The 26,946-nt window shown below is 49.1% G+C and overlaps 2 protein-coding genes across 2 annotated transcripts in view; one reads left to right on the top strand and one right to left on the bottom strand.

Moving 5' to 3' along the window:
* Positions 1-1,701: 1,701 nt before the first annotated feature.
* Positions 1,702-17,810, bottom strand: ube2l3b (ubiquitin-conjugating enzyme E2L 3b). The gene is made up of 4 exons (XM_046348170.1): positions 17,745-17,810; positions 16,049-16,144; positions 14,767-14,953; positions 1,702-3,852 (listed from the first exon to the last, which is right to left on the bottom strand). Exons 1-4 carry the CDS (start codon positions 17,769-17,771, stop codon positions 3,698-3,700), a joined length of 465 nt encoding a protein of 154 aa, XP_046204126.1. The 5' UTR covers positions 17,772-17,810; the 3' UTR covers positions 1,702-3,697.
* Positions 17,811-20,660: 2,850 nt separating this feature from the next.
* The window catches only part of ccl19a.2 (chemokine (C-C motif) ligand 19a, tandem duplicate 2), a 9,225-nt gene continuing 2,939 nt past the window's right edge, over positions 20,661-26,946 (top strand). Inside the window, exon 1 of the mRNA XM_046344983.1 lies at positions 20,661-20,711. Coding sequence (XP_046200939.1) covers positions 20,661-20,711 — 51 coding nt within the window. The remainder of the gene's footprint in view (positions 20,712-26,946) is intronic.

Raw genomic sequence — 26,946 nt, 5'->3', positions numbered from 1 at the left:
CAAGTTCCAAATTGCTTCTGGAAGCAACGTCAGCACAAGAGGTGTTCACCGGGAGCTTCATGAAATGGGTTAACATGGCCGAGCAGCCGCACACAAGCCTAAGATCACAATGCCAAGGTTCGGCTGAAGTGGTGTGACGCTCGCTGCCATTGGACTCCAGAGCAGTGGAAACGCGTTCTCTGGAGTGATGAATGATGCTTCACCATCTGGCAGTCCCACGGACAAATCTGGGTTTGGCGGATGCCAGGAGAACGCTGCCTGCCCCAATGCATAGTGCCAACTGTAAAGTTTGGTGGAGGAGAAATAATGGTTTGGCCTAGGCCCCTTAGTTCCAGTGAAGGGAGATCTTAATGCCACAACATACAATGATATTCTAGACGTTTCTGTGCTTCCAATTTTGTGGCAACAGTTTGGAGAAGGCCCTGTCCTGTTTCAGCATGACAATGCCCCCGAGCACAAAGCGAGGTTCATACATAAATGGTTTGTCAAGATCTGTGTGGAAGAGCATGACTGGCCTGAACAGAGCCCTGACCTCAACCCTATCGAACACCTTTGGGATAAATTGGTACGCCAACTGCGAGCCAGGACTAATGTCCCAACATCAGTGTCGCTCTGGATAAGAGCGTCTGCTAAATGACTTAAATGTAAATGTAATGTAATGCCTGACCTGACTAATGTTCTTGTGGCTGAATGGAAGGACATCCACAAATGAATACATACCATATGAAACGTAGCAAATTATACTAATTGGAGAGTCCCGGATTTACATGTACTATGTTACGTCTACCCCTGAGTCCAGGTTGCTCCTTAAAACTGCTTTGTAGGATACCCCTCAGAGGGAGGTGAGCCTCTGCATCTCAAATAGAACCCCATTTCCTATGGACAACTACTATTCCCTAGTTAGAGCCCATCTGGTCTCAGGGGTAGACATAACATAGTAAATGTAAATCTGGTCAAACGTTGTTCACTTCATATGGAATTTACTTGGAATGCAAACTTTGTCTGTGGTTATGAAAGTAAGCTACAGTGATAAGCAGGCAGGGCTCTAGTACAGAATAAATCTCCTAGGTTACGCGATTGTTGCCAATCACACTGCAGGTGTTTCAGGAAGTCATCTCCCATAAACATTCTTCTTAATCTAACCAATCAATAGCCTTAGACATCACATCACTGCTGAAAAGTTTCACCTAGTATTTGGCTCAGGTTTGTGTTATTAAATAAAAAAGTTAGATATAGAAGCTGAACTGGGTGGTGTCCTGTGGAGTTGTGAGTATGGCGCCCTCTAGTGGTAGGCTGTGTTGCTACACACCACACTTGTTTGCCTCTTCGGGCCACCGATGTTAATGTAAGCTCCAACTTTGTGCTATGTCCATTGTTTCTGGATGGGAAATAGACAAGACACTACTATCATGGAGATTTCACTCATAATCTACAGCTGAATACCTTTGCATGATGTCATTCTTACCAAAAACGTTCTGTTTCACGTCTAGATCCTGAATTCAAACAAATTCACTCAGACCGGAGACTTCACTCGTTATCTGTTGCTGCGAGTGGTGACACTCTCGCCTTTCCCCTTCACATCACATCCTGGCAGGGACTGCAGTTGAAAAATGAGCCGGCTGGTTAAACCTGGCACTATCCCTGTAAAACGATACGCCAATCACACTCCCAAAGCATCCATTCACCCAGACAACGAGACCAAATGGTTAGCCATCTTTATTATGAAACATTGGACCAAATCACACAGCTGTTACACTGCTCCAGTCCCTGTCCTGTTTTACACCCTACTGGCAGACAGACAATTAGAGAGACAGCCCTCTCCCAGCTCAATATAAAGGCGCCTGTTATATCGGACCACCGTCTCTGTGCGTCTCTGTTCAAACCCAGTCTGTGTTTGAAATAGTATCTTATTCCATATATAGCGCACGACTGATGACCAGGACACACAGGGTTATGGTTACAAGTACAGCACTATGTGAGGAATAGGGTGCCATTTTGGACCCAACCCGGTCTTTAGACTCCCACCTGGCATTGCCCCGACCAAAGCCCGACAGACAGTTCACTAAGTCCCTTGTTCCAGTGGATATATCGGCCACTGATTTAATATATTTATGTCAAGACTCTCGCAATGACACGAGATTTGGTTTGCGGAGCTAAGATTATTTTTATGTAGAGAGAGAGAGGGAGAGAAAGGAGGTGGGGGTTCTGATTTTGCGTGTGACCATGAGCAGACAGGAGAGTAGACTTAAAGCCAATTTATGCTTGATATCGAAAATGTGGTCGGAGGCGCTGTACGGAGGAGGGTGTGATGCAATTGTGGAGCCACGCAGAGGACAAATTATGGAGGGCTCCTTATAGCTCCAGCATTGACACGATTGGTTGATATTAGGTGGGGGTGTGGGAGGTCCTGTATAAACACAAACTCACTTCCTTGACAACAGCTCTGCAAAGGAAGTATACATGCCTTGGCTTCAGAGGTTGTATCTCAGTAAATGCTGGGTGGCCACTGCAGAGCTTTTTACAGGAAACAAACTATACGGTGTCACTACTATTTCTACCTCCCATTGTCTTGAGATGGCCAACTGGTATCTAAAATGTGTATCGGAGAAAAGTTAGAACCCAAGACACGCAGCATGGTGGGAATGGTAGAACCAGTGGGTGGGGGTATACAACCACATTATAACACAGAGGGAGAGATGTTAGTCAGAATGGCAATTCTGCCTATAAAGCAACAAAATAAAACCAGAAGGAAGACTAAGAGCATCTAATGCAAAGAGGGGCATCTTTCAAAACATGTTGGATTGGTGAAGGGGAGTGTGAACGATGATCATCTCCAGTCAATTGCACTTGTAATTCATTACAATATTAGGGTATTATCAGTGGCCATTTTTGTGTCTGTCTGCTCAGTGGGCTGGCTTCAAGCTGAGGGGGAAGGACAACGGCTTGTTCCACAGAATACAGTGCACCTTCAGAAGCAGAGGAGTCAAAGGGAAAACATTTCAGCACACACTTCCAGGGCCTAGCAAGCTATGAGAGAGAGGTTGTTTGTTTCAGTAAGACATGTCATTTAGGGTTTGATAGAACGAGATGAAACTAGAGAACAGAACAAAGAAAGTAAAGGACAACCACAACTTTTCATTCTGTCAGAAAGATCTCCTTCCAGAAGTTAGGAGAAAGGTCTACAATACTCAAGCAGTGATTTCTTGTTTTTCCCCCCAACTTAAAAAAAAAAAAATTTTGTTGTTGTTTACAAACAGCAAAACTAAAAACCTTTTTTTCTCCCCCATTTCCTTCTATAGGTTTTCCTTCCTTAGTTCTCCATATTTAACATGGACGTTCTAACCATTTTTTTTTCTTGTCTTTTTCATTTTTCATATTTTAATTTAAGAAAATAGTATAAAGTTAGTAACGGTCTCGAGCGATCGCCAGAAGGAGGAGAAACCGGTCTGTTCCAGAGTCCTGCGAAGATGGTGGGGCTGCAGCCACACGCGGAGGTGAGGCTAGGGCTGCTCCCGGGCTGCTAGGATGATGTGTGTGTGTGGGGAGATGGGGAGGAGAGAGGGGGAAGGTACAGAGAGGAGGGAGGAGAACAGAGACTTTCAGTTGGGGAGAGGAGAGAGAGAGAGAGAGAGAGAGAGAGAGAGAGAGAGAGAGAGAGAGAGAGAGAGAGAGAGAGGGCTACAAACTGGTCAGGTAATCAGTCCATTGGTCTCTTTTCTCCATGTTTCTTTGTAAACTCCTCTGCGTTCTTAAAGAATTTTTTCCGGTCCTTTGAGTATTCTTCTGCTAGGTCTGCCCTCAGAGGGTGCTCTGGCTGGGGGTCGTTCACCAACGCAATCAGGGACTGAATTACTGCAGAATAGACAAACAGTCAGTCACGAATTACTGCAGAATAGACAAACAGTCAGTCACAAATTACTGCAGAATAGATTAGACAAACAGCCAATCATGACATTGCAGAAACTGAATCAGTGCAGAATGAACAGATTATTTTCCCTTTTTGACTAAAGAAGCAATTACTACTTCAACAGAAAGTTCAACAATTAAACCGACACACAAAGGAAAATGAGTCATGACATTGAAGTAGAATACTTGACTGATTCATGTGTTCTCCTGTTAAGTTCCCGCTTTCACTTCATTCATTTGATCAGGTTCTACCGTCCAGCATCAGGGTATCACACCATGGTATCACGCCCAGCATCAGGGTATCACACCCAGCGTCAGGGTATCATGCCATGGTATCACGCCCAGCATCAGGGTATCACGCCCAGCGTCAGGGTATCACGCCCAGCGTCAGGGTATCACACCATGGTATCACGCCCAGCATCAGGGTATCACACCATGGTATCACACCCAGCATCAGGGTATCACGCCATGGTATCACACCCAGCATCAGGGTATCACACCATGGTATCACGCCCAGCATCAGGGTATCACGCCCAGCGTCAGGGTATCATGCCATGGTATCACGCCCAGCGTCAGGGTATCATGCCATGGTATCACGCCCAGCGTCAGGGTATCACGCCCATCAGGGTATCACGCCATGGTATCACACCCAGCATCAGGGTATCACGCCATGGTATCACACCCAGCATCAGGGTATCACGCCATGGTATCACACCCAGCGTCAGGGTATCACACCATGGTATCACGCCCAGCGTCAGGGTATCACACCATGGTATCACACCCAGCATCAGGGTATCACACCATGGTATCACACCCAGCATCAGGGTATCACACCATGGTATCACACCCAGCATCAGGGTATCACGCCATGGTATCACACCCAGCATCAGGGTATCACGCCATGGTATCACACCCAGCATCAGGGTATCACGCCATGGTATCACACCCAGCATCAGGGTATCACACCATGGTATCACACCCAGCATCAGGGTATCACACCAGGGTATCATGCCATGGTATCACGCCCAGAGTCAGGGTATCACGCCATGGTATCACGCCCAGCGTCAGGGTATCACACCCAGCATCGGGGTATCACGCCCAGCGTCAGGGTATCACGCCCAGCGTCAGGGTATCACGCCATGGTATCACACCCAGCATCAGGGTATCACGCCATGGTATCACACCCAGCATCAGGGTATCACACCATGGTATCACGCCCAGCGTCAGGGTATCACACCATGGTATCACACCCAGCATCAGGGTATCACACCATGGTATCACGCCCAGCGTCAGGGTATCACACCATGGTATCACACCCAGCATCAGGGTATCACACCATGGTATCACACCCAGCATCAGGGTATCACGCCATGGTATCACACCCAGCATCAGGGTATCACGCCATGGTATCACACCCAGCATCAGGGTATCACACCATGGTATCACGCCCAGCGTCAGGGTATCATGCCATGGTATCACGCCCAGAGTCAGGGTATCACGCCATGGTATCACGCCCAGCGTCAGGGTATCACACCCAGCATCGGGGTATCACGCCCAGCGTCAGGGTATCACGCCCAGCGTCAGGGTATCACACCATGGTATCACGCCATGGTTTCACGCCCAGCGTCAGGGTATCACGCCATGGTTTCACGCCCAGCGTCAGGGTATCACGCCATGGTATCACGTCCAGCGTCAGGGTATCACGCCATGGTATCACGCCCAGCGTCAGGGTATCACGCCCAGTGTCAGGGTATCACGCCCAGCGTCAGGGTATCAAGCCATGGTTTCACGCCCAGCATCAGGGTATCACGCCCAGCGTCAGGGTATCATGCCATGGTATCACGCCCAGCGTCAGGGTATCACGCCATGGTTTCACGCCCAGCATCAGGGTATCACACCCAGCGTCAGGGTATCATGCCATGGTATCACACCCAGCATCAGGGTATCACACCATGGTATCACACCCAGCAACAGGGTATCACGCCATGGTGTCACACCCAGCATCAGGGTATCACGCCATGGTATCACACCCAGCATCAGGGTATCACACCATGGTATCACGCCCAGCGTCAGGGTATCATGCCATGGTATCACGCCCAGAGTCAGGGTATCACGCCATGGTATCACGCCCAGCGTCAGGGTATCACACCCAGCATCGGGGTATCACGCCCAGCGTCAGGGTATCACGCCCAGCGTCAGGGTATCACGCCCAGCGTCAGGGTATCACACCATGGTATCACGCCCAGCATCAGGGTATCACACCCAGCGTCAGGGTATCATGCCATGGTATCACGCCCAGCGTCAGGGTATCACGCCATGGTTTCACGCCCAGCATCAGGGTATCACACCCAGCGTCAGGGTATCATGCCATGGTATCACACCCAGCATCAGGGTATCACACCATGGTATCACACCCAGCATCAGGGTATCACGCCATGGTATCACACCCAGCATCAGGGTATCACGCCATGGTATCACACCCAGCATCAGGGTATCACACCATGGTATCACGCCCAGCGTCAGGGTATCATGCCATGGTATCACGCCCAGAGTCAGGGTATCACGCCATGGTATCACGCCCAGCGTCAGGGTATCACACCCAGCATCGGGGTATCACGCCCAGCGTCAGGGTATCACGCCCAGCGTCAGGGTATCACGCCCAGCGTCAGGGTATCACACCATGGTATCACGCCCAGCGTCATGGTATCACGCCATGGTTTCACGCCCAGCGTCAGGGTATCACGCCATGGTTTCACGCCCAGCGTCAGGGTATCACGCCATGGTTTCACGCCCAGCATCAGGGTATCACGCCCAGCGTCAGGGTATCATGCCATGGTATCACACCCAGTGTCAGGGTATCACGCCCAGTGTCAGGGTATCACGCCATGGTTTCACGCCCAGCATCAGGGTATCACGCCCAGCGTCAGGGTATCATGCCATGGTATCACGCCCAGCGTCAGGGTATCACGCCATGGTTTCACGCCCAGCGTCAGGGTATCACGCCCAGCGTCAGGGTATCAAGCCATGGTATCACGCCCAGTGTCAGGGTATCACGCCCAGCGTCAGGGTATCACGCCATGGTTTCACGCCCAGCATCAGGGTATCACGCCCAGCGTCAGGGTATCATGCCATGGTATCACGCCCAGCGTCAGGGTATCACGCCATGGTATCACGCCCAGCATCAGGGTATCATGCCATGGTATCACGCCCAGCGTCAGGGTATCATGCCGTGGTTTCACGCCCAGCATCGGGGTATCACGCCCAGCGTCGGGGTATCACGCCCAGCGTCGGGGTATCACGCCCAGCGTCAGGGTATCACGCCCAGCGTCAGGGTATCATGCCCAGCGTCAGGGTATCACGCCCAGCGTCAGGGTATCACGCCCAGAGTCAGGGTATCACACCCAGCATCAGGGTATCACGCCCAGCGTCAGGGTATCACGCCCAGCGTCAGGGTATCACACCATGGTATCACGCCCAGCGTCAGGGTATCACGCCCAGCGTCAGGGTATCACGCCCAGCGTCAGGGTATCACGCCCAGCGTCAGGAAATCACGCCCAGCGTCAGGAAATCACGCCCCATGGTATCACGCCCAGCGTCATGGTATCACGCCCAGCCTCAGGGTATCACACCCAGCGTCAGGGTATCACGCCATGGTATCACGCCCAGCGTCAGGGTATCACGCCCAGCGTCAGGAAATCACGCCATGGTATCACGCCCAGCGTCAGGGTATCATGCCATGGTATCACGCCCAGCGTCAGGGTATCATGCCATGGTATCACGCCCAGCGTCAGGGTATCACGCCCAGCGTCAGGGTATCACGCCATGGTATCACACCCAGCGTCAGGGTATCACGCCCAGCGTCAGGGTATCACGCCCAGCGTCAGGGTATCACACCAGGGTATCACGCCCAGCGTCAGGGTATCACGCCAGGGTATCACGCCCAGCGTCAGGGTATCACGCCAGGGTATCACGCCCAGCGTCAGGGTATCACGCCCAGCATCAGGGTATCACGCCATGGTATCACGCCCAGTATCAGGGTATCATGCCATGGTATCACGCCCAGCGTCAGGGTATCACGCCCAGTGTCAGGGTATCACACCCAGCGTCATGGTATCACACCATGGTATCACGCCATGGTATCACGCCATGGTATCACGCCCAGCGTCAGGGTATCACGCCATGGTATCACGCCCAGCGTCAGGGTATCACGCCCAGCGTCAGGGTATCACGCCAGCGTCAGGGTATCACGCCAGCGTCAGGGTATCACGCCAGCGTCAGGGTATCACGCCAGCGTCAGGGTATCACGCCATGGTATCACACCCAGCATCAGGGTATCACGCCATGGTATCACACCCAGCATCAGGGTATCACACCATGGTATCACGCCCAGCGTCAGGGTATCATGCCATGGTATCACGCCCAGAGTCAGGGTATCACGCCATGGTATCACGCCCAGCGTCAGGGTATCACACCCAGCATCGGGGTATCACGCCCAGCGTCAGGGTATCACGCCCAGCGTCAGGGTATCACACCATGGTATCACGCCATGGTTTCACGCCCAGCGTCAGGGTATCACGCCATGGTTTCACGCCCAGCGTCAGGGTATCACGCCATGGTATCACGTCCAGCGTCAGGGTATCACACCATGGTATCACGCCCAGCGTCAGGGTATCACGCCCAGTGTCAGGGTATCACGCCCAGCGTCAGGGTATCAAGCCATGGTTTCACGCCCAGCATCAGGGTATCACGCCCAGCGTCAGGGTATCATGCCATGGTATCACGCCCAGCGTCAGGGTATCACGCCATGGTTTCACGCCCAGCATCAGGGTATCACGCCCAGCGTCAGGGTATCATGCCATGGTATCACACCCAGCATCAGGGTATCACACCATGGTATCACACCCAGCATCAGGGTATCACGCCATGGTATCACACCCAGCATCAGGGTATCACGCCATGGTATCACACCCAGCATCAGGGTATCACACCATGGTATCACGCCCAGCGTCAGGGTATCATGCCATGGTATCACGCCCAGAGTCAGGGTATCACGCCATGGTATCACGCCCACAGGGTATCACACCCAGCAGTATCACGCCCAGCGTCAGGGTATCACACCCAGCAGGGTATCATGCCATGGTATCACGCCCAGAGTCAGGGTATCACGCCATGGTATCACGCCCAGCGTCAGGGTATCACACCCAGCGGGGTATCACGCCCAGCGTCAGGGTATCACGCCCAGCGTCAGGGTATCACACCATGGTATCACGCCCAGCGTCATGGTATCACGCCATGGTTTCACGCCCAGCGTCAGGGTATCACGCCATGGTTTCACGCCCAGCGTCAGGGTATCACGCCATGGTATCACGCCCAGCATCAGGGTATCACGCCCAGTGTCAGGGTATCACACCCAGCGTCAGGGTATCAAGCCATGGTTTCACGCCCAGCATCAGGGTATCACGCCCAGCGTCAGGGTATCATGCCATGGTATCACGCCCAGTGTCAGGGTATCACGCCCAGCGTCAGGGTATCACACCATGGTTTCACGCCCAGCATCAGGGTATCACGCCCAGCGTCAGGGTATCATGCCATGGTATCACGCCCAGTGTCAGGGTATCACGCCCAGCGTCAGGGTATCACGCCATGGTTTCACGCCCAGCATCAGGGTATCACGCCCAGCGTCAGGGTATCATGCCATGGTATCACGCCCAGTGTCAGGGTATCACGCCCAGCGTCAGGGTATCACGCCATGGTTTCACGCCCAGCATCAGGGTATCACGCCCAGCGTCAGGGTATCATGCCATGGTATCACGCCCAGCGTCAGGGTATCACGCCATGGTATCACGCCCAGCATCAGGGTATCATGCCATGGTATCACGCCCAGCGTCAGGGTATCATGCCGTGGTTTCACGCCCAGCATCGGGGTATCACGCCCAGCGTCAGGGTATCACGCCCAGCGTCGGGGTATCACGCCCAGCGTCGGGGTATCACGCCCAGCGTCAGGGTATCATGCCCAGCGTCGGGGTATCACGCCCAGCGTCAGGGTATCACGCCCAGAGTCAGGGTATCACACCCAGCATCGGGGTATCACGCCCAGCGTCAGGGTATCACGCCCAGCGTCAGGGTATCACGCCCAGCGTCAGGGTATCACACCATGGTATCACGCCCAGCGTCAGGGTATCACGCCCAGCGTCAGGGTATCACGCCCAGCGTCAGGGTATCACGCCCAGCGTCAGGGTATCACGCCCAGCGTCATGGTATCACGCCCAGCGTCATGGTATCACGCCCAGCCTCAGGGTATCACACCCAGCGTCAGGGTATCACGCCATGGTATCACGCCCAGCGTCAGGGTATCACGCCCAGCGTCAGGAAATCACGCCATGGTATCACGCCCAGCGTCAGGGTATCATGCCATGGTATCACGCCCAGCGTCAGGGTATCATGCCATGGTATCACGCCCAGCGTCAGGGTATCACGCCCAGCGTCAGGGTATCACGCCATGGTATCACACCCAGCGTCAGGGTATCACGCCCAGCGTCAGGGTATCACGCCCAGCGTCAGGGTATCACACCAGGGTATCACGCCCAGCGTCAGGGTATCACGCCAGGGTATCACGCCCAGCGTCAGGGTATCACGCCAGGGTATCACGCCCAGCGTCAGGGTATCACGCCCAGCGTCAGGGTATCACGCCCAGCGTCAGGGTATCACGCCATGGTATCACGCCCAGTATCAGGGTATCATGCCATGGTATCACGCCATGGTATCACGCCCAGCGTCAGGGTATCACGCCCAGTGTCAGGGTATCACACACAGCGTCATGGTATCACACCATGGTATCACGCCATGGTATCACGCCATGGTATCACGCCCAGCGTCAGGGTATCACGCCATGGTATCACGCCCAGCGTCAGGGTATCACGCCCAGCGTCAGGGTATCACGCCAGCGTCAGGGTATCACGCCAGCGTCAGGGTATCACGCCAGCGTCAGGGTATCACGCCAGCGTCAGGGTATCACGCCATGGTATCACACCCAGCATCAGGGTATCACGCCATGGTATCACACCCAGCATCAGGGTATCACACCATGGTATCACGCCCAGCGTCAGGGTATCATGCCATGGTATCACGCCCAGAGTCAGGGTATCACGCCATGGTATCACGCCCAGCGTCAGGGTATCACACCCAGCATCGGGGTATCACGCCCAGCGTCAGGGTATCACGCCCAGCGTCAGGGTATCACACCATGGTATCACGCCATGGTTTCACGCCCAGCGTCAGGGTATCACGCCATGGTTTCACGCCCAGCGTCAGGGTATCACGCCATGGTATCACGTCCAGCGTCAGGGTATCACACCATGGTATCACGCCCAGCGTCAGGGTATCACGCCCAGTGTCAGGGTATCACGCCCAGCGTCAGGGTATCAAGCCATGGTTTCACGCCCAGCATCAGGGTATCACGCCCAGCGTCAGGGTATCATGCCATGGTATCACGCCCAGCGTCAGGGTATCACGCCATGGTTTCACGCCCAGCATCAGGGTATCACGCCCAGCGTCAGGGTATCATGCCATGGTATCACACCCAGCATCAGGGTATCACACCATGGTATCACACCCAGCATCAGGGTATCACGCCATGGTATCACACCCAGCATCAGGGTATCACGCCATGGTATCACACCCAGCATCAGGGTATCACACCATGGTATCACGCCCAGCGTCAGGGTATCATGCCATGGTATCACGCCCAGAGTCAGGGTATCACGCCATGGTATCACGCCCAGCGTCAGGGTATCACACCCAGCATCGGGGTATCACGCCCAGCGTCAGGGTATCACGCCCAGCGTCAGGGTATCACACCATGGTATCACGCCCAGCGTCATGGTATCACGCCATGGTTTCACGCCCAGCGTCAGGGTATCACGCCATGGTTTCACGCCCAGCGTCAGGGTATCACGCCATGGTATCACGCCCAGCGTCAGGGTATCACGCCCAGTGTCAGGGTATCACGCCCAGCGTCAGGGTATCAAGCCATGGTTTCACGCCCAGCATCAGGGTATCACGCCCAGCGTCAGGGTATCATGCCATGGTATCACGCCCAGTGTCAGGGTATCACGCCCAGCGTCAGGGTATCACGCCATGGTTTCACGCCCAGCATCAGGGTATCACGCCCAGCGTCAGGGTATCATGCCATGGTATCACGCCCAGTGTCAGGGTATCACGCCCAGCGTCAGGGTATCACGCCATGGTTTCACGCCCACTATCAGGGTATCACGCCCAGCGTCAGGGTATCATGCCATGGTATCACGCCCAGTGTCAGGGTATCACGCCCAGCGTCAGGGTATCACGCCATGGTTTCACGCCCAGCATCAGGGTATCACGCCATGGTATCACACCCAGCATCAGGGTATCACACCATGGTATCACGCCCAGCGTCAGGGTATCATGCCATGGTATCACGCCCAGAGTCAGGGTATCACGCCATGGTATCACGCCCAGCGTCAGGGTATCACACCCAGCATCGGGGTATCACGCCCAGCGTCAGGGTATCACGCCCAGCGTCAGGGTATCACACCATGGTATCACGCCCAGCGTCATGGTATCACGCCATGGTTTCACGCCCAGCGTCAGGGTATCACGCCATGGTTTCACGCCCAGCGTCAGGGTATCACGCCATGGTATCACGCCCAGCGTCAGGGTATCACGCCCAGTGTCAGGGTATCACGCCCAGCGTCAGGGTATCAAGCCATGGTTTCACGCCCAGCATCAGGGTATCACGCCCAGCGTCAGGGTATCATGCCATGGTATCACGCCCAGTGTCAGGGTATCACGCCCAGCGTCAGGGTATCACGCCATGGTTTCACGCCCAGCATCAGGGTATCACGCCCAGCGTCAGGGTATCATGCCATGGTATCACGCCCAGTGTCAGGGTATCACGCCCAGCGTCAGGGTATCACGCCATGGTTTCACGCCCACTATCAGGGTATCACGCCCAGCGTCAGGGTATCATGCCATGGTATCACGCCCAGTGTCAGGGTATCACGCCCAGCGTCAGGGTATCACGCCATGGTTTCACGCCCAGCATCAGGGTATCACGCCCAGCGTCAGGGTATCATGCCATGGTATCACGCCCAGCGTCAGGGTATCACGCCATGGTATCACGCCCAGCATCAGGGTATCATGCCATGGTATCGCGCCCAGCGTCAGGGTATCATGCCGTGGTTTCACGCCCAGCATCGGGGTATCACGCCCAGCGTCAGGGTATCACGCCCAGCGTCGGGGTATCACGCCCAGCGTCGGGGTATCACGCCCAGCGTCAGGGTATCACGCCCAGCGTCAGGGTATCATGCCCAGCGTCAGGGTATCACGCCCAGCGTCAGGGTATCACGCCCAGAGTCAGGGTATCACACCCAGCATCGGGGTATCACGCCCAGCGTCAGGGTATCACACCCAGCGTCAGGGTATCACGCCCAGCGTCAGGGTATCACGCCCAGCGTCAGGGTATCACACCATGGTATCACGCCCAGCGTCAGGGTATCACGCCCAGCGTCAGGGTATCACGCCCAGCGTCAGGGTATCACGCCCAGCCTCAGGGTATCACACCCAGCGTCAGGGTATCACGCCATGGTATCATGCCCAGTGTCAGGGTATCACGCCCAGCGTCAGGGTATCACGCCATGGTATCACGCCCAGCGTCAGGGTATCATGCCATGGTATCACGCCCAGCGTCAGGGTATCATGCCATGGTATCACGCCCAGCCAGGGTATCACGCCCAGCGTAGGGTATCACGCCATGGTATGGGTATCACGCCCAGCGTCAGGGTATCACGCCCAGCGTCAGGGTATCACACCAGGGTATCACGCCCAGCGTCAGGGTATCACGCCCAGCGTCAGGGTATCACGCCAGGGTATCACGCCCAGCGTCAGGGTATCACGCCCAGCGTCAGGGTATCACACCATGGTATCACGCCCAGTATCAGGGTATCATGCCATGGTATCACGCCCAGCGTCAGGGTATCACGCCATGGTATCACGCCATGGTATCACGCCCAGCGTCAGGGTATCACGCCCAGTGTCAGGGTATCACGCCCAGCGCCAGGGTATCACGCCCAGCGTCAGGGTATCACACCATGGTATCACGCCCAGTATCAGGGTATCATGCCATGGTATCACGCCCAGCGTCAGGGTATCACGCCATGGTATCACGCCATGGTATCACGCCATGGTATCACGCCCAGCGTCAGGGTATCACGCCCAGTGTCAGGGTATCACACCCAGCGTCATGGTATCACACCATGGTATCACGCCATGGTATCACGCCATGGTATCACGCCCAGCGTCAGGGTATCACGCCAGCGTCAGGGTATCACGCCAGCGTCAGCGTATCACGCCAGCGTCAGGGTATCACGCCAGCGTCAGGGTATCACGCCAGCGTCAGGGTATCACGCCAGCGTCAGGGTATCACGCCAGCGTCAGGGTATCACGCCAGCGTCAGGGTATCACGCCAGCGTCAGGGTATCACGCCAGCATCAGGGTATCATGCCAGCATCAGGGTATCAATCAGTGGTACGGTATCATGTCAGAGTCAGTGTATTGTGTCAGTGTATCATTTGGGTTGACAGGTAGCCTAGTGGTTAGAGCATTGGTCCAGTAACCGAAAGGCTGCTGAACCGAATCCCTGAGCTGACAAGGTAAAGATCAGGCAGTTACCCTAACCCACTGTTCCCCGGTAGGCCTTTATTGTAAATAACAATTGGTTCTTAACTGACTTGCCTATATAAAAAAAGGCACAAAAATATAATAATGTAAGTATTGCAGCATAATTTACATTATATGCAAATTACAGAGGTGTGTGTGACCCACCTTGGTCAGTTTTGGTTGCTGGTTTCCAGTTCTCTGCGCTAATGACAGGCAGACACACCTGTCCCTTCTCGTCGATGTTGGGGTGGTAGATCTTCGTCTTGAACGTGATCTTGGGGGGCTTGAAGGGGTACTCGGCGGGGAAGATTAATTCAATCCTGAAAGCTCCCTTGTCATAGGGAGCGTTGTCCTGGAAGAGTAATGTGTAGAAAATAAACCACGGTTAGTTAGTGTGACAATGACCATATCCAAGGAGCATCTCTTATGACTGTGTTATGACTTAATATATGTAACAGTGTGATGTAATAGTCCTTCTAGAACCAGAACATAGAGACTTCTGTGATGTAATAGTCCTTCTAGAACCAGAACATAGAGACATCTGTGATGTAATAGTCCTTCTAGAACCAGAACATAGAGACATCTGTGATGTAATAGTCCTTCTAGAACCAGAACATAGAGACTTCTGTGATGTAATAGTCCTTCTAGAACCAGAACATAGAGACATCTGTGATGTAATAGTCCTTCTAGAACCAGAACATAGAGACTTCTGTGATGTAATAGTCCTTCTAGAACCAGAACATAGAGACTTCTGTGATGTAATAGTCCTTCTAGAACCAGAACATAGAGACTTCTGTGAAGTAATAGTCCTATAGAACCAGAACATAAGAGACTTCTGTGATGTAATAGTCCTTCTAGAACCAGAACATAGAGACTTCTGTGATGTAATAGTCCTTCTAGAACCAGAACATAGAGACTTCTGTGATGTAATAGTCCTTCTAGAACCAGAACATAGAGACATCTGTGATGTAATAGTCCTTCTAGAACCAGAACATAGAGACTTCTGTGATGTAATAGTCCTTCTAGAACCAGAACATAGAGACTTCTGTGAAGTAATAGTCCTTCTAGAACCAGAACATAGAGACTTCTGTGATGTAATAGTCCTTCTAGAACCAGAACATAGAGACATCTGTGATGTAATAGTCCTTCTAGAACCAGAACATAGAGACTTCTGTGATGTAATAGTCCTTCTAGAACCAGAACATAGAGACTTCTGTGATGTAATAGTCCTTCTAGAACCAGAACATAGAGACATCTGTGATGTAATAGTCCTTCTAGAACCAGAACATAGAGACTTCTGTGATGTAATAGTCCTTCTAGAACCAGAACATAGAGACTTCTGTGATGTAATAGTCCTTCTAGAACCAGAACATAGAGACTTCTGTGATGTAATAGCCTCCATGAGAGAATTGTGAAGCCATGAATCAATGAGAATAAGACCACTTACAGGGACAATGAGACCTTGCCAGGTCAGTATGTTGGATTCATCCACTTGAATGTTTCGGAAGTTTTTCATTCCAGACTTGCGAATCTCTTCAAGTTCCTGAAAGAGGAGAGAGAAACATCATGGTATGTTAAGGCTCCTCCAACGACTCTGTTGATGGTAATGTACAATCCTTCCAAAGATTGTGGCCGAGTAACCCTCCGAAATCCCTACAATGAGTCTGATGTCAATCAAGTAATACATAGAGATAAATAGATAAAATAAATAGATCAAACAGAGGTGGCTGCTTGTGAGGCATCTATGTCAGTCAATGACAGCTCATCTGATATTGACATGTCTTGTAATTGTAAACAAAACTGAAACTCAGACAGACAATTGTGTGCTTGTCATGTTACTGTCTGGCCAGACAACATACTAATAATGAATGTTTTGTTTGGTCCACAGAATTCATTTAGCTAGCGGCTGATTGTTCATTAGATACAAAAACATTTTTTAAATATCTAATAATAGTGTATGAATGTAGGTTTTGTTTCCTGCTGCAAACCAAGATGAGCTCATGAAATAATTAACTGCACCATGACATGAGTCTTCTACAATGACGTCGTGTATCTTGATAGATAGATAGATAGAGCCATAGCTGGCTTTCTATCTATCCATATATATATCTATCTATCTATATACATACAACTAGAGTGGTACCCAGGCGGTTACAAAAACCAAGATGATTGCATTTTCTTTGGCAGTTGATTTAAATGGTTACTGTTTGCTAGTTAACTAAGCTCTGGATACGTCGCATATATAAACCAGGTAACTTGAATAATTTGACTCACGTCATGGTGCAGTTTAGGACGATAATAAGATAGTGTACTGTAGTTGTACTGAATGATGACCGAGCCCTTGATAACCCTTTAAAAAACAACGGGACAGTGAGGTTGTGCTTCGTGTTGAGTCACAAAATAAGGCGAAACATCCTCTTTCCCATGTAGGTGAGGCAATGTTGGGTAGCTACTCGTTAACCTAAAGTAGCAAACAGCGTAGACAGATCTGTTACGGAAATAACTCACGGTATTTCTAGCCATCACAAGCTTTGTGATAAAACATAAATTGATCGGTTTCAATGTCAGTTTTTAACCCTTTAAAACATCGGGACAATGAGGTTGTGCATCGTGTGAGTCACAAATAATGCGAAATATAATTTCCCCATTTAGTTAGTTGGGTAACTACTAATAAAGCTAATCTAAAACCAGGAGCCATAAAAAAAACCAGGACAGCTCCGTAAAGGAAGTGGTTAACTAGTCTTACGACAGTAGCCATCGCACGGTTATGATGATACACAGACATTGATCGGTGTAAATGTTGTTTGTACATTTTCCGGAGATTGGTGTCAATACTAAACATGAGCAAGCAACGTCGCAGACTAGTTTCCCTGCTGTTCCCGGTCTCTCAATCTTCTCTGGCCCTGCCGGTGCTTTCCTAACCGGTCTTATGCTCGCTGGCCTAGTTTGTGAAAGAGACTGTCTTCTCGCCTTTAGCGGGACTTCCAAACACTTCTGGATCAAATACAATTTAGGACAACAATAAGATATCGTGACTGAGTCGTACTGAATAATGACCAAGCCCTTAGATAGACCATTTTGACTTTAAAAAATAAATAAATGATGGATTAGATGTATGAAAATAGAGTTATCATGATATTTACCTTGTGTAGTCTCCTGCTCGCCGCCATCTTGCATCTACTGTGTGTTCCCAGAATACAACGCGGCGACTCGTCTTGGGGTCGCAGTTCCAAAAAGGCAATAAAAGAAGTATGGGACAAATGACCCCCAAAATGTTGATTCTCTTTATCGTGTTTTATATGACTCATTTTAGAATACTAAAGAGGCCAGTCCACTTTTTTTTCTGTTGTTGATGGCAAATTTGTAAACATTTAAACCAACAAAGGTTTTAGAAGCTACCAGAAATGTTTCATTTATTGTCTGGCTTATGCATTGATTAGTCAAAAGCCTTGATTCTGAAAATACCCTTATTGTACACTGCAGCGTAGCCCATATAAACAGCTCAAAACTCTCCCGTTGGCTACGATACCAATTAAGCATATTCATTCCCTGGACTTGTATTTGTAGTATTGTAATGAAACAGGCATGGAGCAGGTCTCGAACCCTCGACCTTCGAGCCCGAGGTCCGGCGCGCTATCGACTGTGCCGCAAAAGCAAAGAGTCGATATCCGCGCTTAGAAACCCAGGGTCGTTACAGTTTAAATGAAAAAGGTGTGTCCGGTTCAGACATTTTTTAAATGTAACTAGGCAAGTCAGTTAAGAACAAATTCTTAATTACAATGACGGCCTAGGAACAGTGGGTTAACTGGTCTAGGAACAGTGGGTTAACTAACTACTAGCCTACCTGCGGCCCCACATAATTCATTGTGTGTGTGTGTGTGTGTGTGTGTGTGTGTGTGTGTGTGTGTGTGTGTGTGTGTGTGTGTGTGTGTGTGTGTGTGTGTGTGTGTGTGTGTGTGTGTGTGTGTGTGTGTGTGTGTGTGTGTGTGTGTGTGTGTGTGTGTGTGTGTGTGAGTGACATTTGAATGTGACAGATAAATACAGGCATCTCAAATTATGTTTATGGAAATAGGATATATTCAAAGAGATCATTTGTTTGAGATGGCTGTAGTTGTCTGACTGTTTGTTCAACCCGTAGCGGAGCCAATGGGCCGACCATTGTAAACTAGCCACTAGCGAGTGTTTTGTCAATGAATTAAATATTTCCTTTCTACCCCTCTGAATAGAATAGAACAAGTCAAGTTCTCTTGTAAACAATAACTGTGTTGTGCTATCACAACCACCCGATGCTGCTCTTACTGTTCCCCGAGCGCCGAAGACGTTATAATGTCGATTATGGCAGTTCCCCGCACCTCTCTGATTCAGAGGGGTTGGGTTACATTTCAGTTGAACGCATTCAGTTGTACAACTGACTAGGTATCCCCCTTTCCCTTAGTTTAAAATCAAATCACTCAACAGGCGGCAGCGTAGCCTAGTGGTTAGAGCGTTGGACTAGTAACTGGAAGGTTGCGAGTTCAAACCTCCGACCTGACGTTCTGCCCCTGAACAGGCAGTTAACCCACTGTTCCCAGGCCGTCATTGAAAATAAGAATATGTTCTTAACTGACTTGCCTGGTTAAATAAAGGTAAAGTAAATAAATTAAAAAAGCCACCTCCATCCACTATCTGGTATTAGAACACAATGAATGACCACTAAATATTGCTCTAGTGTTTTAAAGTACAAGCGACAACTCCCCAAACTTATATAGGAGCTGCTTTTTTTTTTAACCGCTAGATGGCAGCAGTGGTCCCCATACTACTGCAATAATAATTGTACTGGGGTCTTAGGCTAAATTCAGATTCTACACCCCTCTATCACTGCCTGTCATGGATTGCAAGCATTTTCCTGTTGTAAGCAAAAGTGTCTGAGGGAGTGCGCCAGTGCATACGTTGGGAGAGGGTTGCGAATTAAGATGCACCTGTAACGGATGTGAAACGGCTAGCTTAGTTAGCGGTGGTGCGCGCTAAATAGCGTTTCAATCGGTGACGTCACTTGCTCTGAGACCTTGAAGTAGTGGTTCCCCTTGCTCTGCAAGGGCCGCGGGTTTTGTGCAGCGATGGGTAACGATGCTTCGAGGGTGACTGTTGTTGATGTGTGCAGAGGGTCTCTGGTTCGCGCCCGGGAATGGGCGAGGGGACGGTCTAAAATTATACTGTTACACACCCAGTGTGTGAAGTATGGATTTTTATGTCGCCCCTTTGCAAGCCACAAAAAAATACCGACCTCAATGTTGGTGCAAAGGCGGCAGTGGTATAAAGTACTTAAGTAAAAAATACTTTCAAGTACTACTTAAGTTGCCTTTTTGGGGGGTATCTGAACTTAATTTCTATTTTTGACAACTTTTACTTTTACTACCCAACATTCCTTAAAGAAAATAATAACATTTTTTACCCCATACATTTTCTCTGACACCTAAACGTACTCGTTACATTTTGAATGCTATGCAAGACAGGAAAATTGTATAATTCACACACTTATCAAGAGAACATTCCTGGTCATCTACTGCCTCTGATCTGGCAGACTTACTAAACACAAATGCTTAGTTTGTAAATCATGTCCGAGTGTCGGAGTGTGACACTTGATATCCGTAAATATTTAAAAAACAAGAAAATGGTGCCGCCTGTTTTGCTTAATATAAGGAATTTTAAAATACGTTTTACTTTTGATACTTGAGTACATTTAAAAACAAATACCTTTAGACTTTTACTTCAAGTCGTATTTTACTGGGTGACTCTCTTTTACTTGAGGAACTTTCTATATTTAAAAGGTATCTTTACTTTTACTCAAGTATGACAATTGGGTACTTTCTCCACCAGTGCTGACTATTGTATGATCACAGGTTTACACAAGACAAAACAGTCCTCTTCTCCGTTGCCCTGCAGCGATATCATAAACGTGTCATCACTCATCCGATTCATTATACACAGCCTTGCGCAACAAACACAAAACCTTTCTGTTGAGTATAATATAAAAATACTATTATACATTTTTTTTGAACATGTTTTTTTTTACTCTTATCATGACAGTGGCATATAAACAGCCTGTGCTGAGGACCACCAATAGGATCGCGGTACGATAAACAATAGTAACAAATAGTTTGCTTTGTGATGTGATGACAGTTTGGCACCAGTTGATACTTTCTCTTTCCCGCCTCGGGAAGCATTCCTCGGTTGGGACTAGCCCGAGCATGACGAGCAGCAGTTTACTGGAAGTGTACCGGTAAAAAAAAAACAGACATAAACAATGATAGAAAACAAGAGTGATTTCTGCATAAAAACGCCAGAGAGATTTCACCTCTCTGTCTCCATCTTACTTCATCAGCCATGTCTGCCTCTGAGACTCAATAATTCCATTCAAAATGGCCCGTGTCATTTTACACTGCATAAGAATGGCCCTTCCTGGGACAATAAAATCTATTGATTGAGTCACAATTGCTGATTTCCTGATATTCTTCACATTTTGCCATAGGTTGGAGGCAAATGTTTTTAATATGATAAGTGATGATCTATGGGCCCCATCCCGGTCAGTAATTTGACCATGCTTGCTACAAGTTTAGATATCTGGCGCTAGACTAACTTTTCCAAACAGTTAGTCATGTAGCTGACATGGGCAAATTGAGTGACAGTGATTTGATGCACAACCAAATTTCGAAATGGTATATTTGATTATTCTAACTCAAGAGTAAATTGATACCCCGACTGAGTTCCTAAAAACAAAACAAAAAGGGCCGCCAGTTGCCCACCACTGTCCTAGACACATTATTTCATCATCAAGGCAATCTCAGAATTCTACAGAAGACAGAGATGGAGAGAGAGAGTAGAGAGAGATGGAGAGAGAGTACACTTTCTAGGTCAAAGAGGTTGCAGTGAGAGGCATAGAATCAGAATGACTGCAGTGGATTCTAATTCTAGATTTCACATCATGTTTTTGAACCAGGTCTGGTATCTGTGTCTGTTGATGCCAGTAAAGGGGTGATAACAGACTTTCTACTTCCATAAACAGTGGGCAAGTCTGGCATACCGATAAGATAAGAAGACACAAGACCCTCATTGCCACCGGAGGGGATTTCTGCACAGAGACTGGCTGTGTGTTTGGGACCGTGCGTGGCATGTTTGTTTCTTTGGATGTTTATGGTTGGCGTTTTAAATAAAAGAGGACAATGAGAATTTTCCTTGGCCTTGTTTAGAGAATAATTTTAGACTGAAGTAGTTAGCGATTCCCGCCATAAAACAGTCAGAGGGGAATTTGAAGTGGCTTGGCTCAGGATTATGTACTCTCCATCTCTCTCCTATTAGAATTGAATGTGGTGAATGTGCTGTCAATACAGGGGGTAAAAACATGACAGTCAGACAGATGAATGGATGGATGGATGAATGGATGGATGGATGGATGGATGGATGGATAGATAGATAGATAGATAGATAGATAGATAGATAGATAGATAGATAGATAGATAGATAGGAGGGCAGACAGACAGGCGAGCAGGCCAATAGACAGACAAGCGGACAGGCAGACAGACAGACAGGTAGATAGATAGATAGATAGATAGATAGATAGATAGATAGATAGATAGATAGGAGGGCAGACAGACAGGTGAGCAGGCCAATAGACAGACAAACAGACAGACAGACAGGTAGGAGGACAGACAGACAGACAGACAGACAGACAGACAGACAGACAGACAGACAGACAGACAGACAGACAGACAGACAGACAGACAGACAGACAGACAGACAGACAGACAGACAGACAGACAGAGGCAGGCAGACAGACAGACAGAGGCAGGCAGGCTTATAGACAGACAAGCAGACAGACAGATAGACAGACACTATCAATGAAAATCTTTATCAAGGATAGGTTTGGTGCACTTCTATTCTACATTTACACCTGTTTCTTGGGAAACAGCTTAAAGTGATATTTAAAAATAAAGAACTATATGCTGTTTTCCTATTATACCTTATCACACAAATACACAATATAATGTAAAGTAAAGTATATATATTTCCCCCCTCATCAATCTAAACACAAAACCCCATAATGACAAAGCAAAAACATGTTTCTAGAAATGATTGCAAATTTATGTATAAACCCCCCCCGGAAACATCACATTTATGTAAGTATTCAGACTCTTTACTCAGTACTTTGTTGAAGCACCTGGCAGCTGATGTTTAAAGTTAGTGAGGGAAATGTAAGTCTCCAGCTTCAGCGATTTTTGCAATTCATTACAGTCACTGGCAGCAGAGAACTAGAAGGAAAGGCGGCCAAAGGAGGTGTTGGCTTTGGGGATGACCAGTGAGATATACCTGCTGTAGCACGTGCTATGTGTAGGTGTTGTTATCATGACCAGTGAGCTAAGATAAGGCGGAGCTTTACCTAGCATAGACTTATAGATGACCTGGAGCCAGTAGGCCTGGCGACAAATATGTAGCGAGGGCCAGCCGACTAGAGCATACAGGTCACAGTGGTGGGTGGTATAAGGCGCTTTGGTAACAAAACGGATGGCACTGTGATAGACTACATCCAATTTGCTGAGTAGAGTATTGGAAGCTACTTTGTAGATGACAAGATGACATCGCCGTAATTGTCCACATATTCTAAGTCAGAATCGTCCAGAGTAGTGATGCTAGTTGGGCCTGCGCGTGTCGGCAGCGAACGGTTGAAAAGCATGCATTTGGTTTTACTTGCGTTTAAGAGCAGTTGGAGGCCACGGAAGGAGTGTTGTATGGCATTGAAGCTCGTTTGGAGGTTAGTTAACACAGTGTCCAAAGAAGGTCCAGATGTATACAGAATGGTGGATCAGGGAATCACCCGCAGCAATAGTGACATTGTTGATATATACAGAGAAAAGAGTCAGTCCAACAATTTAACCCTGTGGTACCCCCATAGATACTGCCAGAGGTCCGGACAACAGGCTCTCTGATTTTACACACTGAACTCTGTCTGCGAAGTAGTTGGTGAACCAGGCAAGGCAGTCATTTGAGAAATCAAGGCTATTGAGTCTGCCGATAAGAATACGGTGATTGACAGAGTCGAAAGCCTTGGCCAGGTCGATGAAGACGGCTGCACAGTACTGTCTTTTATCGATGGTGGTTATGATATCGTTTAGTACCTTGAGCGTGACTGAGGTGCACCCGTGACCAGCTCGGAAACCAGATTGCAGAGCGGCGAAGGTACGGTGGGATTCGAAATGGTCAGTGATCTGTTTGTTAACTTGGCTTTCAAAGACTTTAGAAAGGCAGGGCAGGATGGATATAGGTCTGTAACAGTTTGGGTCTAGAGTGTCACCCCCTTTGAAGAGGGGGATGACCGCAGCAGCTTTCCAATCTTTAAGGATCTCGGACGAAACGAAAGAGAGGTTGAACAGACTGGTAATAGGGGTTGCAACAATGGCGGTGGATAATTTTAGGAAGAGAGGGTCCAGAATGTCTAGCCCAGCTGATTTGTACGGGTCCAGGTTTTGCAGCTCTTTCAGAACATCTGCGATCTGGATTTGGGTGAAGGAGAAGCTGGGGGCCGCTCAGGCAAGTAGGGATGCTACCAGGATTCCTCCAGATGGGACGTTTGTCATTCATGCCAAAGAGTTCAATCTTGGTTTCATCAGACCAGAGAATCTTGTTTCTGAGAGTCCTGTAGGTACCTTTTGGCAAAATCCAAACAGGCTGTCATGTGCCTTTTACTGAGGAGTGACTTCCGTCTGGCCACTATACCATAAAGGCCCGGTTGGTGGAATGCTGAGAGGGTTGTCCTTCTGGATATTTTTCCCATCTCCACAGAGGAGATGGTCACCTCCCTGACCAAGGCCCTTCTTCCCCGATTTCCCAGTTTGGCCGGGCGGCCAGCTCTAGGAAGAGTCTTGGTGGTTCCAATCTTTTTCCATTTAAGAATGATCAAGGCCACTGTGTTCTTGGGGACCTACTGCAAAAGTGTTTTGGTGCCCTTCCCCAGAGCTGTGCCTCGACACAATCCTGCCTCGGAGCTCTACAGACAATTCTTTCGACCTCATGGCTTGGTTTTTGCTCTGACATGCACTGTCATCTGTGGGACCTTATATAGACAGTTGTGTGCCTTTACAAATCATGTCCAATCCATTGAATGTTGAAAAAGTAAAGGGGTATGAATACTTTCCCTGTATACGAGAGAGTGGCAATTCTGCCCAGAGAGGAGCACCACAACAAGAAGCACCGTCAATACCACTGACCAAAAAAAGCTTTTCTGGTTGGAGAGCAACTGTACCTGGTCTCAGGAAGGCAGTATCCTCAACATATACATCCCCCCTAGGACAGCAGTGTCACAGCCCATCTTCAAAAAGCACCTGAAAACTCTTCAAAGAGTATCTTACTAAATAATTCCCCCTACTCACCTCGACCCACCCCCCCATCCCCCCAAGAACCTCTAATGAAGAACCATGTGAAAGCTGTGAGCCATTCTGCTTTGAGTGTTTGTGTTTGTGTGTTGTGTTTGTGTGTGTGTTTGTGTGCTTCTGTGTGTGTATTTGTGTGTCTGTTTGTTTTTGTGTGTGTGTGTGTGTGTGTGTATTTGTGTTTGTGTGTGTTTGTGTTGTGTTTATGTGTGTGTGTGTGTGTGTGTGTGTGTGTGTGTGTGTGTGTGTGTGTGTGTGTGTGTGTGTGTGTGTGTGTGTGTGTGTGTGTGTGTGTGTGTGTGTGTGTGTGTGTGTGTGTGTGTGTCTATTTGTGTGTGTGTGTGTGTGTGTGTGTGTGTGTGTGTGTGTGTGTGTGTGTGTGTGTGTGTGTGTGTGTGTGTGTGTGTGTGTGTGTGTGTGTGTGTGTGTGTGTGTGTGTGTGTGTGTGTGTGTGTGTGTGTGTACATACAGTAATTAAACCTCATCACCTTCACCACCACACCCAAATGTTTACTTAATGCAATCCCGACTTCCTGTCTAATGTTATGTTTACTATGGTTCATAACCAGCAGATCATTCAGCAACATCACTGTCTGTGTTCTACCATCTCACTTCACGTGTCAAATCTGTTACAACCTCTCTACAATTTAGGTCAGACATCCCTGCATTCGTTTGTCATTCTCACGTGAAGCTTCAAAAACCCCTGTGGCTATGGGATTATTATTTATCATGTCCTTTTGTTTAGTCTCTGCCTGTTTTATTTATTTATTTATTTATTTATTTAACCTTTATTTAACTTGGCAAGTCAGTTAAGAACAAATTCTTATTTTCAATGACTGCCTAGGAACAGTGGGTTAACTGCCTGTTCAGGGGCAGAACGACAGATTTGTACCTTGTCAGCTCGGGGATTTGAACTTGCAACCTTCCGGTTACTACTGCAACGCTTAACACGCCCCATGTTCCTGTGCTGAAGATTGGCCCAAACATGCCCCATGGGGGATGACCGCGGCAGCTTTCCAATCTGTAGTGTCCACTAAAATGACATGTTATGAGTCTTAATAGATAAGGAAATGAGAGAAAGTTCTCTTGGTAAATTTCTTCCTCTTTGACTGACTATTCCTGTGGACAACAAGGACTCCAAGCCAATGACCTCCGTGCACTTGACCCTGCGATGAACAGCTGTCATTTGTAACTTCCTGATACCATGGAGGGGTTTTCCAGTATGTTCAAAGCATGTTGACACTATTACTGTTAAGGCCCTCATAGCTCTCATACGGGCCATTCCACAGTAACAGAATTGTGCCGAGACTCAGATATTTCACTTAAAAATGTATGCCAAAAAAAGCTACAGACAGGAAGTTCTACTGCAAATGAATTTTATCCCACACTCTTCGTTGGAATGTTGCATCACTTGCCCTCTCTGTTCCTCTGTAGTCAACCGACCGGGGAGTTTCAGTCGAAGAAAGACAGACCTCTATCTTCAATGACTGGCATTTGGAGATAAACAGCCTGAGGGCACACACAACCTTGCATGGATAATTGAACATCTCATTTGATAAGAAAAAAAACAGATACCGTAAGCTCCAATGATCTGCCACCGTTACAGAGGTGGGCGAGACAGACAAGGAAATAGAGAGAAAGACAGAGAAGGAAGAATGGTGGGAGATAGAGTGAAATAAGGAGAGAGAGAGGAAGGAGGAGGAGAGAGAGAGAGAGAGAGAGAGAGAGAGAGAGAGAGAGAGAGAGAGAGAGAGAGAGAGAGAAGGAGTGAGAGAGAGAGAGAGAAGGAGGGAGAGAGAGAGGAGGGAGAGAGAGAGAAGGAGTGAGAGAGAGAGAGAGAAGGAGGGAGAGAGAGAGGAGGGAGAGAGAGAAGGAGGGAGAGAGGAGGAAGGAGAGAGAGATGGAGGGAGAGAGAGAGAGAGAGAGAAGGAGGGAGAGAGAGAAA

The sequence above is a fragment of the Oncorhynchus gorbuscha genome, linkage group LG04 (assembly GCF_021184085.1).
Source record: "Oncorhynchus gorbuscha isolate QuinsamMale2020 ecotype Even-year linkage group LG04, OgorEven_v1.0, whole genome shotgun sequence".
Classification (NCBI taxonomy): domain Eukaryota; kingdom Metazoa; phylum Chordata; class Actinopteri; order Salmoniformes; family Salmonidae; genus Oncorhynchus; species Oncorhynchus gorbuscha.
The sequence above is the reverse complement of the archived record's forward strand: the minus strand, read 5'-3'. Positions and strand labels throughout refer to the sequence as shown.